The sequence below is a fragment of the Bubalus bubalis genome, chromosome 7, assembly GCF_019923935.1.
Source record: "Bubalus bubalis isolate 160015118507 breed Murrah chromosome 7, NDDB_SH_1, whole genome shotgun sequence".
Classification (NCBI taxonomy): Eukaryota; Metazoa; Chordata; class Mammalia; order Artiodactyla; family Bovidae; genus Bubalus; species Bubalus bubalis.
In genome coordinates, this window is record NC_059163.1 from 115,048,062 (window position 1) to 115,067,262 (window position 19,201).

The window sequence follows — 19,201 nt, forward strand, 5'->3', positions numbered from 1 at the left end:
TGGAGAGAAGAGAAAACATTGTTTTGTTTAGATTCGATTAGGCCAAATTTTGTTCCTTGTAAAAATGCATTTATGATTTTTTTGGGGGGTATTTTTTTTGCAATAGACATGGTTCTCAGAACAGTATTTTTAAAATATTTTTAGCTTACTTTAAAAATAGTTTTTAAAATCTCTGAAAGTAAGAAAAACATCTTAAAAACAAATACCTTGACACATGAGTGTCTTTACTTTGCCCAAGTGGTAGGTCAGATGTCAAAAGTACAGCATGCAAAGCTATAGGGTATTGTTTAGCTCATGCATCTTACTTGGAGGTAGGGTTGTCGTTCCTATTTAAGAAGAATCTCCTTAAGTTTCTACCTGGTTCACAACTTTATATTTTCTGTCTACTAGGACCTTCTGGATGACCTGAAATCAGAACTGACTGGAAAATTTGAAAAATTAATCGTGGCTCTCATGAAACCGTCTCGGCTTTATGATGCCTATGAACTGAAGCATGCTCTTAAGGTAAAAAGATGAGTGCAAGGAACATTCTTGTCATGAATAATATTATTTTGTGTTGGTAATTACTTGATGGTGTTTTTTATATTAAAACAAACTGATTTCACTGAGGGTTTCTTGAAGGACAGAATTGTAGGAGGCAATAAGAAAATGAGGGGAAAAAATGACAAGTGTGTTATTTAACCCTTTTGTATAGTTAACTCGATAATAGTGTTTTTTTTAATTTTTAATATATTTTACAGACTTTTATGTTTTATTTCATGCTTGTTTCCTAATTTTGAGATATGTTTGCAAAATGTTACAGATTAGTTATTTAGTCCTTTAGTTTGGAAAGTTACCTGATTAGGAAACAATATTGTCAATAGTTTTAGCTTAAAAGATGAAGTTTTGAAGAGAGCTTTGGGACTTTGAGATAAGAAGGATTTTCTAGTACCTTTTTGTACTTTTCTGTACTTCTGAATACTAAAATGAAGCAGCTGGTAAGCTTGATATAATTTCATTATAGCAAGTAACTTAAATGTATATTCCCTTGCCTGGTGTTTGGAATGTTGTATAAAATATGACTACACTGAATCATTTGTTTAGGTTTACGGGACTGGAAGTAACTCAGCCGTTAGTATCTAGGTTTTGCATGAGCAAACTGAAATTAACAACTAGATCATCATGTAGCTCAGGTGAAGGGAAGAGAGGGCTTGTCAAGTTAGAACTTTTCTATGCTGCTTCATTTTCTTACAGTGATTCTCTGGAATAAAGAAAATCTTTTTTCAGCCTTCTGAAATGTTAGTAGTAGCTAAAATTTTGCCAGAACGTAAACCTAGTTTTTTTTCAGTGTTTCATTTTTGGTACAGAAATATAAAGAAATCAAGTCTCCAGTATGTTACCTTTTAAAATTAAGTTCAGCTGTGTCATTGCTTGTATCTTCTAGTTTAGCAATGTAGATAAGACTTTGATCAGGAAGGAAAACAAACTACAATTACTCTTCAAAACTAAAGTGCCACTTCCTTTATAGTGACCCAATAACTGGTTCCTAATAACTAAGCCATGCTACATTTATTGTTACTTTCATTATAGAGTTTCCCTGTGATCCATAGAGCACTTAATTTGAGGGCAGAGTTGTTTATGTTTCGAGGTACATATGATATAAGTATCAGTGATCGTCTGTGTAAATTTATGTACATTTTTCATTTTAATATTTTACTATTTTTATTATTTCCTGTTTCATTAAAATGTTTCATTTTTAAACTATTTAGAATTAAACTGATAAAATTACAAATTTATGTGATCTGCTATATATTATGTATACACATAACATACAATAAACATTTTTTATTAGACAAAAAAATGATAAAATTGTCTTTAGAAAGAAAATATGAAATATTGTATTTCTATAACTAATAGAACCCATATACAAGAAGTGAATGTTATATTGGATAATATTTCTGTATTTTGCAGTTTTAATAACAGCTATTCTGAAAAAATCCTTTTCTTTTTAATCTTATTAGCATTTTTTTTTCTATAAAAAAAAAAATCTTCAAACAGGGAGCTGGGACAGATGAAAAAGTCCTGACAGAAATTATTGCGTCAAGGACACCTGAAGAACTGAGAGCCATAAAACAAGTGTATGAAAAAGGTAAATGTTTCGAATTATGTTTCCCTTCATTTCTACTGTCACTGTTCCATTTCTCTAAAGTGAATGCAGTTCTTTAGCGTTCCAGGAGGTAGACCATGCACAAATGGATGAGTGAGTGAATGAGTAAACAGATAAGCAACAGTTCAAAGTAGTTTCTTTTTCAGGAGAAAAAGACTGCCTTTTTTCTGTACCTGTAACTATTCTAGTATTTGTAAGAACCTTCTGATGAGGATGGAGCTTATTTTCACACAGGATTTACAGTCAGTGTAGGAATATACAGGTTGTCTCTTTTACATTAAATTTAAGATGTTCGTGGTCCTTCTTCCTTAAAAATATTGCTTTATGTTAGTAGAAGTTATGGAGAAGGCAATGGCACCCCACTCCAGTACTCTTGCCTGGAAAATCCCATGGGTGGAGGAGCCTGGTAGGCTGCAGTCCACGCGGTCGCTAAGATTCGGACACGACTTCACTTTCACTTTCTCTTTTCAGTTTCATGCATTGGAGAAGGAAATGGCAACCCACTCCAGTGTTCTTGCCTGGAGAATCCCAGGGACGCAGGAGCCTGGTGGGCTGCCATCTATGGGGTCACACAGAGTTGGACACGACTAAAGCGACTTAGTAGTAGTAATAGAAGTTAAAAGTTACTGAAAAGGAAACCTCGCCCAAATCAGAGGTGATAATGTCTTGAGTACATGTACGTTGTTTTAGCTAAGCACAGTACTTGACTACTCTGCATTTTGACTTTTCTTTTTGGTGTATTTTTTTTTTTTAAATACATTTTTGAGTGTGTGTTGAAAAAAAAATCTTTGATTTGATCTGAAGCATATCCTGTTAATGGAACCAAAAGAATGTAATGAAAGGTAGAAGTAGAGAGTTCTTTTCTCATCAGATTTTCTGTAGAGGACTCTGCCCTCTGCCTGGCTGAGGAGGATCAGACCATCCAGGCTGTCAGTAGGCCTCCAAGCCTAGTGCCTACAGCTTGGAAAACAGGTCCCTCTCTCGCCATTAGTTTGTTCATCTTAGAAATGACACTGGAACCCAGCTAATTAGAACTGTGAAATCTGTGGCAACTAAATAATGACCTTTTGAAGTCCTGGGTCTTTCTTTGCTGCTCCTGTTTTTATCATTGGATAGGTCCAAGCCACTAAAGCAAAGGGGCTATATGTATCTCAGCTGCAGCTGATCACTGTTGATTCTTACCTGGTATAATATTCAGATATCTCTTTCCGGGGATGTTGACACTGGTGAGTGAGCCTTTGTACTGCTGGATGGCAGATGCGGTGCCCTAAGAGCATAGTAACTGTGTGTGGTCCGTCCATTCCCTGTGTTCGTGTGCACTAGCTCTGTGTCCAGCAGTGTACTGGCTGTCGTGAAGGATGCAAAAGATGCTCCTGTCCTCAAGGAGTTTGCAGTCTGTTTAGGGGTGACGTGACTTAGAAAAACTTCAAGAGTTACAGGCTAGTAAAGTTCAAAATGTGTTTAATGCAGGGAAGAGAAGTCATTGTGGCTTTGGGTGTTAAGGGAGGTTTCACAGTGCAGTCGGACACTGAGCCAGGGTTTGCAGGCGGGATAGGCTTTGTGTGGGTGAAGTGGGCATTTTCGGTCCCATGTACCCCGAGTGCTGTGGTGTGGAGACAGGGTTGGGGACAGAGAGAACCTGACTGGTGGAGGGATATGCACGTCCACTGTGGAGATAGGCTAAACGGAACAGCTGCAGTCAGCCTCTGTTACAGGTGGTCTCGTACAGCTAGAGTAGAAGCTTGGGTATGCTTCAAAGGTGCTGTAAGCTCCTGAATGGATGGTGGGGGGACAAAAGGGACAATTGAGGGAGTGGGGAGACTTAAGAGACTGATTAGGTAGCTGTATTAGGGCAGGTAAGCTGGCCAGTTGTGGCTCAGCCTAGGTTGGTGGGAGGTATGAGGCAAATACATCAGAAAGAGGAGAAATATTTAAAAGCATTTGATGGTTGATTATATATGTATAGGTGTTGGAGTAAAGGAAGGAATAAAAAATTCCATCAAAGTTTTTGTATTTGAGCAACTGATTGAAATAGATATGTATCTCTTTTGTACTTCTAGAAGTAGAAGTTTCAAGCTTTTAAAGTTTGTCTCCTTTCAAATAACGAAGTATTTAAATGCCTTGGAGTAACACCTTCAGTGGGCTTAGTGGTAAAGCATCTGCCTACCAATGCAGGAGATGCAGGTCTGATCCCTGGGTTGGGAAGATCCCCTGGAGAAGGAAATGGCAACCTACTCCAGTATTCTTGCCTGGAGAATTCCATGGACAGAGGAGCCTGGTGTGGTATCGTCCATGAGATCATGGAAGACACCATTAGCGACAGACTTTCACTTCAGTACCTTCAGTAGCCGGTAGAGAGACAGTGAAAGGTGCCTCTAGACTTGTGCAAATCCTGGTTCTCCCCTTTGCTGTGGTTTTATGTTGAACAGCTGGAAATAGAGGGGGGAAAGACATATTTAAAAATATCCCTGCTGTCTCTCAGAAATAACTCTGTTGCAGAGGAGAAATATCTTGTTAGGAAAAGGCCATTCCCCAAAGGAAAAAAACTCAGAATATTAGAGTTTATTAGACCTTAGGAGATGAATCATGTAAAATACTTGAAAGGAAAGCAAAGCAAAATTTTGAAATTAAGATTGATTATATTTTAGAGGCTTTCCAGCACCATCTGGTATCTACAGTTGAATAACTGCATTGGTTGAGAGCATTTCTTAAAAGACTAAGTCATGATTTAGGTTTGAACCAAATGCTTTTGGAAGACTGTTTTCATCCAGCCTCTCACTCAAAGCATTTACCCTTCAGTCTGTAGAACACTCAGAGAAGGATAAACTATTATGCTAATCAAACATTTCTTCTTTCCTGTCTCTTCCATTTGATTCACGTGGCAGAATACCCTTTTGTAGTTGACAGAAGCTGAAAATAAGTGACATTATTCTGTTGCAGAGTATGGCTCGAGCCTGGAAGATGATGTGGTGGGGGATACTTCAGGGTACTACCAGAGGATGTTGGTGGTCCTCCTTCAGGTATTGGCTAGAGACTGTTTGTGGTTTGACTAAAAATCTAAAGCTGGACCAGTCTGAAACTGGTTCAGTAAGGCCACTTAAAATTCTTGTAATTATTTCTGGTACTTGCTTGATTCCGGCTGTGTGGTGCCAGTGTGTGTTTGTGTTTCAGCATATCTGACCTGAATTCTTAATAGCTAACTCATAGTTGCTTCTTTTTTTTTAATACCACTATCCTCTTCTATTCATAGATTTTAAAACCAAAACGGTTAGGTTGGTTTTGAACAGTGCTTATATGATAACCTAAAATATTGCAGAATTGGTAAGATCTTAATAAAAGCATATTATTCCTAAGAGAAAAAACTTTATGTGCATAACCCTCTGGTGGAACTGTTGTTTTTTTCGAATGAAAATGCTCATGTCATCCAATAATGTGACATATCTCTTCTAGGCTAATAGAGACCCTGACACTAGAATTGATGAAGCACAGGTTGAACAAGATGCTCAGGTAAGTGGGACTTAGGTGATGACTTTATTATGACAGAAATGAAAAGAAAACCATGCTAATGGAAAACCATGACGTCTTATAATAGCATCTAAAAGTAACCTAATGGGTTATTTACAAATCACAAGACACATGTAAGTCAATGTCGCTCATTTTGATCTGAACAACAAGATATTTTATCCCAAAGCTGAAACAGAAAAAAATAAATTGCATATAAATATTGAATTCCACCTGGATGTGTTACTTTTCTTTAGATTATGGAACACACCCCAAATAGAGAATTTTACAGGAAAACCAGGTGTTATGAATGCTACTGGCAATGTGGCAGTCAGTTTCTTGGCAGGAAAAGACAAAGAAAAAATAAAGTATTTTAGTAATACATGGTGTTTTATTACATAAGAAATGACACATTATTGTAGTATTTGAAGATTCCATCTCCTTTTCCTTGATAGAATTATAAATAGAATTGTCCTTTCGTCAGTTGCTCTTCAGCAAATCCCTAATGACATTTTTGTACCTAAGTTGCTTTTAAATCCCCTTATAGTCTGAATGTGGTTTGTTAAGTAGTCACATATAGGAATTAAGTGTTGCGAAATTTGAAACATGAGACCTGAAAACTGGAAAATGTTAATAAAGGAATTACTTGGGTTCCCAGAAGCAGATACCCTAGTCCTGTCTCTCCGGTCACGTTTCCCACGTAGGCTAACCTCGGAGATAGTGTGGGTTTGGTTCTGGACCACCACCCGAAAGTGACTATCAGAATAAAGCAAGTTACAGAAATTGTCCTGGTTTCTCAGTGCATATAAAAATTATGTTTATGTGATACTTCAGTAACTGTACAGTAGCATTATATCTAAAAACAGTGTATCTCCCTTAAATGAACAGTGCTCGAGCTCAGTTGCAAAGTTGTGTCCAACTCGTTTCGAACTGATGGACTGTAGCCTGCCAGGTTCCTCTGTCCATGGGATTCTCCAGACAAGAATACTGGAGTGGGTTGCCGTTCCCTTCTCCAGGGGATCTTCTCAACCCAGGGATTGAATCTGTGTTTCCTGCATTGGTAGGCAGATTCTTTACCACTGTGCCACCTGGGAAGCCTTAAATAAAAATACTTCATTGCTAAAAAAATGCCAAAACAACTACATAGTAACATCAAAGATCACTGATCACACATCACCATGACAAACATAATAATAATGAAAAGTTTTGAAATGTGAGAATTACCACAATGTGACCCAGAGAGACAAAAGTGGGCAAACATTGTTGGAAAAATGGTTCTGGTAAACCTGCCTGACTCAGGGTTGTTTACAAACCTTCAGTTTGTGAAAAATGAAATATCTGTAAAGCATGCAATAAAGTGGTATGCCTGTAATAAAATATAAAATTTTGATTGTTAGTTATTCACCATTGAAAGAGAAAAAGCTATATTCACTCCTCCAGTTGACGGTTCGCTGTGAAGCAGCCTTTGGATATGTGATCTGACTTTGTTAATAGAAAAGAGGAGAACGTTATTCTAATCTAAATTGGGTTGATATCGTTATGGTGTTAGGATGCTATCATCTGTGTGTGGCTGGAGAAGGAAAAGGAAATGAATGTGTGCAAGGGGCTGTCTGAAGTATTTGACGTTTTCCTCATTATCCCTTATAAAATGCAAACCTGCTGTGTCCCATCTCTGTTTAAAACCTTAAAAACCTTCAGTGGAGCCAAGTGTCTGCAGGATAAAGTTCAGGCCCCTAAATGTGGTTTTATCATCTCTCTCTTTCTTACGCCTCCAGCTTTCTCCTCCTGCCCTGCCTCCACTCCGTCACCTCTTCCTCCTCAGGGCTCAGCCCTCCTGTTGGCTCCTTGCAGGTTGCCCTGCCCGACGCCCACGTGCGCCGGGTGCTCCTTGCAGGGGAGACGGGAGCATCTCAAGCTTCCTGTCACGGCGGTGCCACCTGACCTAGAAGCTGTCTGTTGACCTGAGTGCCCACTCAGGGCATAGGATTAGCACTCAGTAAAGAACTAATGCATGAACCAGTGCATAACTCTTAACATAGAGGGCATCATTTCCATTCTATGAGGAAGGAATGAGGAAGCTGAAGCTCAGGGGTTTGAGAAACAAGCCCATGGCCCCCACTGAGTTGCACTGGAGCTGGAATTTCCACCTGTGCTTATCTGCCTCTGAAGCCCTTCCTCTCTCACTAGACCACAGTTTTGCTGTTCTTACCTGTTAGTTCCTCTCTCTTATTTCTCCCTCCCCAAAATGTGCTTATTGAAATAGATTGGAAGGAAAGATATAGCTTCGCCTTGGCCTTGAGGGAACAAAGCTGATGCAGCCCACACACTCGTACTCCCCGACCTTAGGGCTTTGAGTGTGGTTGAGATGAGCCCTGTGCCTTCCAGGCGGGCGTTGTGTGCACTTCTCTAGGAGCCGTGCTGGTCCTCACACTCTGAGTCTCAGGAGTGGAATCCTGGCTGCTTCTCAGGGGCTGTGGGCACCGTGAGAGAAGCAGCTTCAGCCATCTCTGGTACCCGCAGCGAGGCCTGCGTTAGCGGGCGGGGGACTGCTTTTGTGCTGGGAGCCCTGCTGCAGGGTGAGACCACGGAGTGCGAACGGGACATTCTCACCTCCATTTCACTGATTCCTCTGCTCAGAGCACGCACTGTAAAGAGGTGCCTCTCAGGCTTGCAGTGTGCCTGTAAATCCCTTGAGTGTGAAAGTGTTAGTCACTCAGTCAGTGTCTGACTCTGTGCGACCCCATGGACGGTAGCCCGCCAGGCTCCTCTCTCCAGGGGATTCTCCAGGCAGGAACACTGGAGTGGGTTGCTGTTTCCTTCTCCAGAGGATCTTGCCAACCCAGAGACTGAACCCCGGTCACCTGCATTGCAGGCAGATTCTTTACTATCTGAGCCACAGGGAAACCCCAGTGAGAATTTCAGATTTCATAATTCAGAGTAATCCAAGACAACTAAAGGGCCCTTTCATAAGCTTTTGAATTTTTTTCTCTGCTGATACCTGGCACCAAGAAGATTCTTATTATTTCAGGGATTTGGTAAGCCTCAGTGAGTCATTCACCTGGCAATTGAACATTCTGTAGATAATTCACTTGTTTAAAAAACATTTTTAGTATGTTGATCTGATTTTACTTCTTCCCGCACCAAATCTTTGTTTTATACTTTCTATGGAGAGAAAGTTGAGCTCTTAAAGGAAGGAGGGACAAGGGAATCAATACTGAATTCCTTCTATTGATTGCCTAACACTGTTCCATGAATTCATCATGTGAGCTATAGAATTTCCATCAGTAACTATAGAAACAGTATTCCTGTGTAGATGAAGACACTGAGGCCTAAGAAGCGATTAAGAATTCATCTAAGATAAATAAATACAAACACAGATAAATACAAGGCCCAGGTAAATGGCACCCCACTCCAATACTCTTGCCTGGAAAATCCCATGGATGGAGGAGCCTGGTGGGCTGCAGTCCATGGGGTCGCGAAGAGTCGGACACGACTGAGCGACTTCACTTTCACTTGTCACTTTCATGCATTGGAGAAGGAAATGGCAACCCACTCCAGTGTTCTTGCCTGGAGAATCCTGGGGACGGGGGAGCCTGGTGGGCTGCCGTCTATGGGGTCGCACAGTGTTGGACACGACTGAAGCGACTTAGCAGCAGCAGCAGCAGATCTTTTTTTGATTCCTAAACCTCTGTATTCTTCATGGGAATCGGAGGTTATCACACTGCTTGGGGGAACTGAAAAGCCCCTTCTTACAGAAGCGGGAGAGTGAGGAAGTGTGACGATCCCTCAGCTAAAACAGCTCCTTGGATACTGGGCCATTTTAACCCTTACCTTAAGATAAAATAAAAACTTTTAAATATTGCTCTGATGGTGCCATCATTATTATTGCATATGATTTATTTAGTATTAGGTTTTTTTCTTAATACTTTGGATGTGCTGGGTAGCTTGTGGGTTCCTAGTTTCCTGATGAGGTATGGACCCCATACCCCGTGCTATGGAAGTGCCAAGTCAACCCCTGGGCCACCAGGTTCCCTAGGAGTAGTTTTAGACTAGATAATGATCCCAAACATAATTCTTACAAGAAAATTAGGGGACTGTAGTTAAAAATAGCCATCTCACCAGTTAATTCCATGCAAGCTATAGCTACTAGAGAATAACCCTAGAAATATAAAACAATTGATAAGAAAGGAGAGCGTCAGCAGTGCATGCATTATTGTACAGGGTGAGTAATTCCCCACTTTTAAGTGTTAATGTATGTGTATGTCTTATGTCTATGTGAGAACATTCTAGAGGTAGTAGCCAGTATCTTCAGAAAGTTGATAATTCTTGGTAATTTAAATTTTCTTATTTACGTTTTTTCTCTGTTTTATAAAATTTATCAATGAATGTGTTATTTTATAATTAGATTAAAAAAGTTACCTTAAGAGGTCTGTACCATCCTGATATGGTTCTAAAGTTTAGATACTTGCAAGACTCTTGTAATAACTTTTTAGTTTTGAAGAACATGCTCACATGACCAGGATTGATACTGTTTATTTTAATCATTAAAATAAGTTAATTTCGATATGGGGTGTGAATGTGTTTCTCTGGAAGTGTAAAAGAAAATCGATGTAGCAGTACTATCACCTGTATTCTCAAACATACTGTGACCAAAAATTCTGCATCCAAACACGTGCTTTGGTCACCTCCTGTCATTTGTTTCGCCTCCTGTGGGCATAAGGACAGCTCAGTAGTAGTCTCAGCAATTGCATTTGGCTTACTGTAATAGTATACTTACCTTGAAATGATTAAAATGGTAGTATAGACATTATAGGAGAAGGTAATGGCACCCCACTCCAGTACTCTAGCTTGGAAAATCCCATGGGCGGAGAAGCCTGGTAGGCTGCAGTCCATGGGGTCGCGAAGAGTCAGACACGACTGAGCGACTTCACTTTTCACTTTTCACTTTCATGCATTGGAGAAGGAAATGGCAGCCCACTCCAGTGTTCTTGCCTGGAGAATCCCAGGGATGGGGGAGCCTGGTGGGATGCCGTGTATGGGGTTGCACAGAGTCAGACACGACTGAAGCGACTTAGCAGCAGTAGCAGCATAGATATTATAAAGATTGATTCTCTGACTTTTAATGAATTACTGACATCTCAGTATGTGGGCTCAGATTTAATGATGATGTTTGTGAATAATTCTTTCAGCAATGATATGAATATTGGAGAGTATATTCTTTTGCATGTAAAAAAAATATATATAGACACTCAAACTGTTCAACAAATGTATGTTAAGTGCCTGCTGTATGCCGGGCACTGTGCTATAGTCACAGCCTTTAAAAACGTTCATGTGATCTCTTACAAATGGGAAAACTTTTTGTAGCTAGCATTGGCTAAATTTTAGTTGTAAAGAGACTATGGAGTTTTATCACATGTTATTGAACAACTACAGAGCAAGCATAACACACGTCACAGACCCCTTCCTGGTCTGTGAATGGGTGGTGTATGAGCAGTGAGGTAATCAGGACTCTCCACCACACATGTCCTTGCTCTTGAATGATTGCAAGTCATGGTAGACACTTTGGAAACATTTAACCGAGCACTGTTGTCCTGCTTTACTGTTTTGACCCTTTAATTTTCTGCGGCAGAGTTCAGTGGTGAGCTTTGAAGTGGCTCCAAACTTAGTGAACTGAGTTTCAGAGTAGGAAATATTAGAATTGAAATATAAATAGGAGTCAGGCAAATTAATATTCAGGGAAAACAGCACATGTGTGATTAAGAACCTGGAAATGAGATGGGAGAACAATTTTGAAGTTGAATTTTTTTTATAGGCTTTGTTCCAGGCTGGAGAACTGAAATGGGGAACAGATGAAGAAAAGTTTATTACCATCTTTGGAACACGAAGTGTATCTCACTTGAGAAGAGGTGAGTGAGAAAAATGCGTATGATACAGGTACTTTGATTAATTTTGAAACTAAAGAGCCAGTATGCCAAAATACCTGATGCATAACAGGCTTTTACTGAATGAATCTGGTTTGTTTTTTTCTTCCTTTGGTGACCTTGGGAAATCGCATAATTCTCTTTGCTGCCATTGTAGGTTTTACAAAACTCGAGACCCTTATTCTGCTCTTTGCTGTCAGGGTAATGAGGGAGGTAGGCCACTGGATAGTTACTCATAGTCACATATCACCGAGCTGTAGGTGGTACTTCAGAGCTCCGCTGTGGATTTTCATCCGTTCTTCTAGCGGGTGGTAGTGAGTTCAGTTGCGAGTAACAGGGAACCCTGCCGAGAGTGGCTTTAGGGTGGGGCTCTCTGTCGGGCGTTACTTGGGTGGTTTGGCAGGACCCAGGCTCTTTCTGCTTGCTGCTCAGCTGTTCTCTGCTCTGGTTCTCTTTCTCATGCTCCGTACCTCATTGTCACAAGACGGCTGATGTTTTCACAGCAAGAAGACAAGGGTAAACTAATGCTATTCGTCCATTCAGTTCAGTTCAGTTCAGTCCCTCAGTCGTGTCCGACTCTTTGCGACCCCGTGAATCGCAGCACACCAGGCCTCCCTGTCCATCACCATCTCCCGGAGTTCACTCAGACTCACATCCATCGAGTCAGTGATGGCATCCAGCCATCTTATCCTCTGTCATCCCCTTCTCCTCCTGCCCCCAATTCGTCCATTACTTTTAGTTAATAAGGAAAGAGAGATTTTTCAGAATCCCCTCCAGCAAATTTACCTTTGGGTCTTATTGGTTATAACTAGCAAGGAGGGGCTGGGAAATGAGTGAACAAAGAACATTTATGATCTGTTGTTTTGAGCTTGGCACATTGAGACTCTGAGCAAAATCAAGGTTTGTCAGCAAGGATAAAGGGAAAATTTGTGTTTGCTTGGACAGTACCTGGTTAGAGTAAATGTCTTCTTTCTGGAAAGAGTGGTTCCTATGTAATTAAGAAATTGTCTTCATGTTTTCTAGTGTTTGACAAATACATGACTATATCCGGGTTTCAAATTGAAGAAACCATTGACCGGGAGACTTCTGGCAATTTGGAACAGCTTCTCCTTGCTGTTGGTAAGTAATTTTATAATGTATATAATATTCATGGTGTTAAGAGCTAAAGAACTTTATTCAGTTGAAGCTATATGTAAAAAATAACCATCAGTTTCTTTATATTAAAAGAGAGCTTAATCATGACATATGGGTGAAGCAAACGCCTAGATTTCCAATTCAGAATCTGCTTAGATGTTGCAAAAAAGTGAACTCTCTGGTTATTTCATTTTATCTTATGGGAACACTAAGATAATTTTTTTTAGAAATCACTTTAAAGTGGCATTAAAAATATTACTATTTAATTGTGAACTTGAAGTATGGGCATTGTTATCTCAAGAGGTAAACATTTTTCTTGTAGATGTTATTTCTGATACCCGTGGAGTTTTTTGTTTAGAATACCATTGTCACAGTTTTGAGGCACACTGAGAAGTTGGGATCTGATTTAGAAAAAGTATCTTTGCTATACTGGAAAATGTGATAGTGGTTATTAACCTGAGGAAATAGTTTAGAATTTTATTTTAGCTAAATATTCACAGTAACGTGGAAAATTGGAGGACCGAGTTTGTGCATTTTACTGTAGTATTATTACATACTCTCCAGATCCAGGGAACATCTAGTTTGTGAGTTTGCTGTAGTCCCAGTGTCCATATAGGTTTGGAGTGAACCTCTGTCTGCTGTTTGTTCCAAGTATATGGTGTTGAGCTGAAGTTTTTGTGCTGTCTGTCTTCTGGAAAATAAGCTCAATGTGTGCACGAACCAGCAGTAACAGTAGCCTTTCATTTCGATCTGTAGTTAATGAATTTTAATAGAAATCTTTTAGATGGTCCGTTCAAAATAGAATGCACAGAAAAGTTATGACAGTTTTAGTTACCAGTGGCTGTTTTTCTTAAGCATTGGAAAAGAGAAAATACAGCCTCCAATCAGCGATTTGTTATTTTTGTATATTAAGTGTTCCTCTTCTTTTTTTGGCCATACCATGCAGCTTGTGGGATCTTAGTTCCCCAACCAGGGACTGAACCCAACCAAGCCTTTGGCAGTGAGAGCACGGGGTCTTAACCACTAGACCACTGGGGAATTCCCTGTTTTTGAATATTAAGGAACTTTTATATGATAGTTTCTGAAGCTAGTGGACTTGAGTTCTGAGGAGTCCTAACATAACAGTAGATGTGTACATATTCAGGGAATGTGCTCTTCTGTTTGGGTGTTTCTACCAAAATGGGCAAGTCTCATATGGCTCTGTGTGAATCATGGATATTATAGAATACAGAGGGAATACCTAGATTAAGGTTACAGGCAGATAGTCTGAGGTTTGCCAGATTACATAGGGTAATGGTGTACATTGTTTGCTTGAATATATTGAAATGAAAACTCCTAGGAGATTTGTATAATTCGTGGGGATGAAGAAGGTTGTGGCTTAACGGCGCAGGCTGCCAAAACTTCGGCAGAAAGGTGGTCGTAGCAGAAAGGGGGTGACAACCGTGCAGCAGCCCCTGTGCCGCGTGCCTTTCTGTGTAGACTTCAGAACTCTGAGGAGGACTCAAGCCACCATCTGTGGAGATGCTCTGTAGCAAGGAAATCAGAGCAGCTTGTGAAAGAGCAGCTCTTTCACCTGCGTTACTTTCATACTTGTGTTTAAGAAGAGCCACAGGCATGAGGCACCTTTGATTTTAAGTACTTAATCCTTTTCACATGAGAATAGCATGTGACCATTATATTTATTTTCTTAGTGAAATCCATTCGCAGTATACCTGCCTACCTTGCAGAAACCCTCTACTATGCTATGAAGGTAAGTGCATGCCTTGAATCTTCTATCTAAATTATCTCTCTAATATGTTTTAGAGAACAGACCTTGAGGTTTTTTTTTTCCCTCTCCTTAAAACAGGTGGTTGAATTCTACTACTTGTTTTACTTTATTGACTCACCCAACTCAGGAGAGTTTGATGCTATAATTGATATTTTTAAACAATGTGTGTCTCTCTTTTTCTTTTTCAAAGGGAGCTGGAACAGATGATCATACCCTCATCAGAGTTGTGGTTTCCAGAAGTGAGATTGATCTGTATAACATTAGGAAGGAGTTTAGGAAGAATTTTGGCACCTCTCTTTATTCCATGATTAAGGTAGTAAAATCTTTCTTTAAATTATGTTTGGAAATCCTCAGCGGGACAATAAATAGCGTGGAAGACATGGATGGGAGAACCCGATTCTTCTGTCAACTTTAAAATTCTAGTGGTGTGATTAGAGCTCTGAGGTACAGAATTTGGCATAGTGTCTCCTGAAGTGCAGATGCTGGCTCCCGGGTGAAGGGTTGGCTCTTGGTGAGGCTGAGGCTCCAGGTGAGCTTAGGGGCGTTATTTAGTAGTGGTGACAGATGACTCACTAAATCCAGTCTTGTCCACAGGAGTGTTTGTTCTTTCTGCCTTTTATCAGTTCCAGCTGTCTTTATCAGTTTCGCCTTTCTTTTATTAATGTATCGGTCTTTTCTTTCTTGTCTGTTATCACCTGGTTTCTATGTCTGTTATCACCTGGTTTCTAGTATTGGTTCATAGTTCAGCAAAGAACCAAACAGGTCATATTAGGTATAAATAAAGAGCTTAAGTATTGCTATCATTTTTGTTCTTTTAAAAGCAAGGGACACTGGTTTGTGATTAAATTTGGCTTAAAGCCTTCTGTGTTTTTCTTCTCCCTCCCTCCCCCCACCACCGCCACCCCCTCCCCACCACCTTCATTCCTTCCCTCCTTCCTTCCTGTCTCTGTCTTTCTGTTTGATAAAGGGGAATGTGGGTTGTGTGCAGAGCAGCGTTTCAGTTGAGCAGGCTTTTTCCTTGTGTGCGTGTGTGAGATGTGGCTCAGCTGATGGGCACTACAGAGTCCTCCCAATGACTCAAAGCTTGAAATATAACCAATCACACATATCTGTGCATGGCACGAGCAGAGGCAAAATGTACCTTGCCCTCCTGTCTGAGGCAAAGCCATACAGCCAGGCAGTCCCAGTGTGGCCCACCCCCCATGGCCAGACATATACTGTGTGACAGAGACTTAAGTTTGTTCAGAAAGCTTGAGTTGAACATGGTTATAAAAGCTTCCCTGTTCGCTGTGTTACTGGAGGGGAGAACACACTTCACTGTCTTTGACAGGACTGAGCTTTTAAGGGGTAAAATTAAAAGGTAAACATCAGTCTCATCAGTAGGATACTCTCTGTAACATCCCTGATGTGAAATCACTCGGAGAAAAGTCATATGAATAAAACATGTTACCAGATCTGTCTTAATGTTTTCTTTTCTGTGGCTTCTGTGAGTCATGAAGGTTAACGGAGTGCATTTGGGTTTCAGGGGGACACGTCTGGGGACTATAAGAAAGCCCTCCTGCTGCTCTGTGGAGGCGAAGATGACTGACGGGAGCCTGGGGAGCCGCCCCGCGCCGTGTCTGCCCGGCACCACTGCCTTCCTGCAGCGCAGCTCACCGCACTCTGCACGCCAGTGCTGAGCACACTGCCTTACTCACGCTAGCATGCTGTGGCCAAAACATAAATGTTGTAGAAGAACGTAGCAGTGCTCCTTTCTGATCTTTAGTTAAGATCTTTCTCTTTAACTGTTGTAGCACTAAAGTGTACTTATGTTACTAGGACTAAAGTCTGGATCATTTATATTTTCCTGTAAGAGGCAGACTGCTTTCAGCCTTTTAAAAAAGCTTCATTTATATTAAATTGATAACCATATTACCTTAATCGGAACCTTAGCCTTGAAATTGTGAACTCCTAGAAGTGTTATTAATCATGTTTGCTACCAAGTTAAACCAAAAAAATTATAATGGTTGCAGTCAAAAGATTAATGAATAATAAACATATCCGTCTTCCTGAATTTCTCGTGGGTGTATGTCTAGAAAACTTATTTGATTTACATATTGAACAAGAATATATTTTTTTCAGGCTAATCAGTTGACAGTGTTATCAGTTGACAACTGAATTGTCAAAAGTTATTACAAGTTGACTTTTGGTTGAAAAGCATGAAATAGCAACACTGCAGAATGAATTTCCTGTGCGTAGGGGATAAGGGAGGAGTTGAAGCTGGGGGGCTTCCCTGGTAACTCAGACGGTAAAGCACCCGCCTGCTGATTCGGGAGACTTAAGAGATGCTGGAGTGGGGAAGATCCCCTGGGAAACGCAGTGGCTACCCACTCCAGTATTCTTGCCTGGAGAATCCCCTGGACTCTCAGAGGAGCCTGGTGGGCTACAGTCCATGGGGTTGCAGAGTCAGACACAAATTACCAACTAAGCACATACATAGCATGTAGTAAGCCATTAAGCGTTCTCATTTATTGGTAGCATGTTTATGTGGGCATCAGTTAAAGCAATGCTAACACTACTTGCTTATTGGAAAAGTTGATTTAAAAACTTAAACTAAAAAATAAAACCCAAACATTCCTGATGTGAAAGTCACTCGGAGAAAAGTCGTATGAATAAAACATGTTACCAGATCTGTCTTAATGTTTTCTTTTCTGTGGCTTCTATGAGTCATGAAGGTTAATGGAGTGCATTTGGGTTTCAGGGGGCACATCTGGGGACAGCCCTCCTGCTGCTCTGTGGAGGCGAAGATGACTCATGTGAGCCTGGGGAGACGCCCCACACCATGTATATCTTTTCCATCTGTTTTATCTTAAGTAGAAAAACGGCAGATCCTCTGCCCATTTTTAAATCAGATTATTTGTTGTTGTTACTATTATTTGAGCTCTTTGTATATTTTGGATATTACCCTCCAATATCTTGGATATTAGCTCCTTATCAGACATAGGATTTGGAAATATTTTCTCCCATTTGTAGGTTGCCTCTTAATTTTGTTGATGGTTTCCTTTGCTGTGCAGAAGCTTTTCGACTGATGTAACCCCACATGTTTATATTTGCTTTTGATGTCCAGAAAATCATCACCAAGATTGATGTCAAGGAGGTGGCCATCCATGTTTTTCTTCTGGGAGTCTTGTGGTTTCAGGTCTTGCATTCACAACTTCAGTCCGTTCTGAGTTAAGTCCTATATATGGTGTAGGCCCAGTTCTGCTCTTCTACGTGTGGCGTCCAGTTTTCCTAGCACTGTATCCTGGAGTGACTGTTTTTTCCTATTATATATCCTTGGCTCCTTTGTTGAACAGTAATTTACCATGTATCCCTGGGTTTATCTCCGGGCTTTCTAGTCTGCTGTGTTGATCTGTATAAACTATATGTCTATTTTTATGCCAATAGTTGGTGTTAGTCACTCAGTCGTGTCCAACTCTTTGTGACCCCATAGACTATACATCAGGCTCCTCTGTCCGTGGAATTCTCCAGGCCAGAATACTGGAGTGGGTTGCCATTCCCTTCTCTAGGGGATCTTCCCAACCCAGGGATTGAACCCAGGTCTTCTGCATTGCAGGCAGATTCTTTACCATCTGAGCCACTAGGGAAGCCCTTTTAAGCCAATGCCTTACTGTTTTGGTACCATAGCTGTATAATATGGTTGAAAATAAGGAAGCATGTTGTCTCCAACTTTGTTTTTCTTTCTCAAGATTTCTCTAGCCATTTGGAGTCTTGCGGTTACATAAAAATTAGGATTGTTTGTTTTATTTCTGTGAAAAATGCTGTTGAGATTTTGATAGGGATTGCATTGAATCTGTAGATTGCTTTGTGTCACATGGACATTTTAACAGTGTTAATTATTCATAAGTATGGAATATATATCTTTCCATTTTAACAGTATTAATTATTCAATCTATAAGTATGGAATATATATCTTTCCATTTATTTGTGTCTTCTTGAACTTCTTTCATCAGTTTCTTAGAATTTTCACCTCCTTGGTTAAGTTTATCCCTAAATATTTTATTTTATTTTTTTTGACGTGGTAGTAAATGGGATTGTTTTCTTAATTTCTGATAGTTTGTTATAGTGTATAGAAATGCAGGGGCATTTTGTATATATTTTTTTTATCCTGTAACTTTACTGAATTTGTTTAGTAGTTTGGTAGTGTCTTTAGGGTTTTCTTTTTAGTATCATGTCACCTGTAAATAATGACAGTTTTACTTCTTTCAAGCTGCTGTCCCTGAGCACGGGCAACCAGTCAAGGATTGATTGATTGTAACATTCCTGTGGGACATTTGCATGCAAGCCCCAGTGGCCACCAGAGCCAGGCAACCAGGAGGGGTCTCGTGAGTAGCAGCTTCTGTGACTGCTGCGCCAGACCAAGTGTGCAAGCAGTCCTGGGAGATGCTGGCAGACTGGGGCAAGGCGGAGTGAGTGTGCAAGCAGTCCTGGGAGATGCTGGCAGACTGGGGCAAGGCGGAGTGAGTGTGTGTGCAAGCAGTCCTGGGAGATGCTGGCAGACTGGGGCAAGGCGGAGTGAGTGTGTGTGCAAGCAGTCCTGGGAGATCCTGGCAGACTGGGGCTAGGCGGAGTGAATGTGCAAGCAATCCTGGGAGATCCTGGCAGTCTGGGGCAAGGCGGAGTGAGTGTGCAAGCAGTCCTGGGAGATCCTGGCAGACTGGGGCAAGGCGGAGTGAGTGTGCAAGCAGTCCT

The 19,201-nt window shown here is 40.6% G+C and overlaps 1 protein-coding gene across 2 annotated transcripts in view; it reads left to right on the plus strand.

The window, feature by feature from the left end:
- ANXA5 (annexin A5) overlaps positions 1 to 17,139 on the plus strand; it is a 33,015-nt gene extending 15,876 nt beyond the window's left edge. For both annotated transcript variants that reach the window (XM_006043063.4, XM_006043064.4), the window contains exons 5-13: positions 391 to 504; positions 2,038 to 2,128; positions 5,087 to 5,166; positions 5,597 to 5,653; positions 11,460 to 11,553; positions 12,592 to 12,687; positions 14,394 to 14,452; positions 14,661 to 14,783; positions 15,996 to 17,139. In XM_006043063.4, the coding sequence (XP_006043125.1) occupies positions 391 to 504; positions 2,038 to 2,128; positions 5,087 to 5,166; positions 5,597 to 5,653; positions 11,460 to 11,553; positions 12,592 to 12,687; positions 14,394 to 14,452; positions 14,661 to 14,783; positions 15,996 to 16,058 (777 nt within the window). In that variant the 3' untranslated portion in view covers positions 16,059 to 17,139. The remainder of the gene's footprint in view (positions 1 to 390; positions 505 to 2,037; positions 2,129 to 5,086; positions 5,167 to 5,596; positions 5,654 to 11,459; positions 11,554 to 12,591; positions 12,688 to 14,393; positions 14,453 to 14,660; positions 14,784 to 15,995) is intronic.
- Positions 17,140 to 19,201: the final 2,062 nt, after the last annotated feature.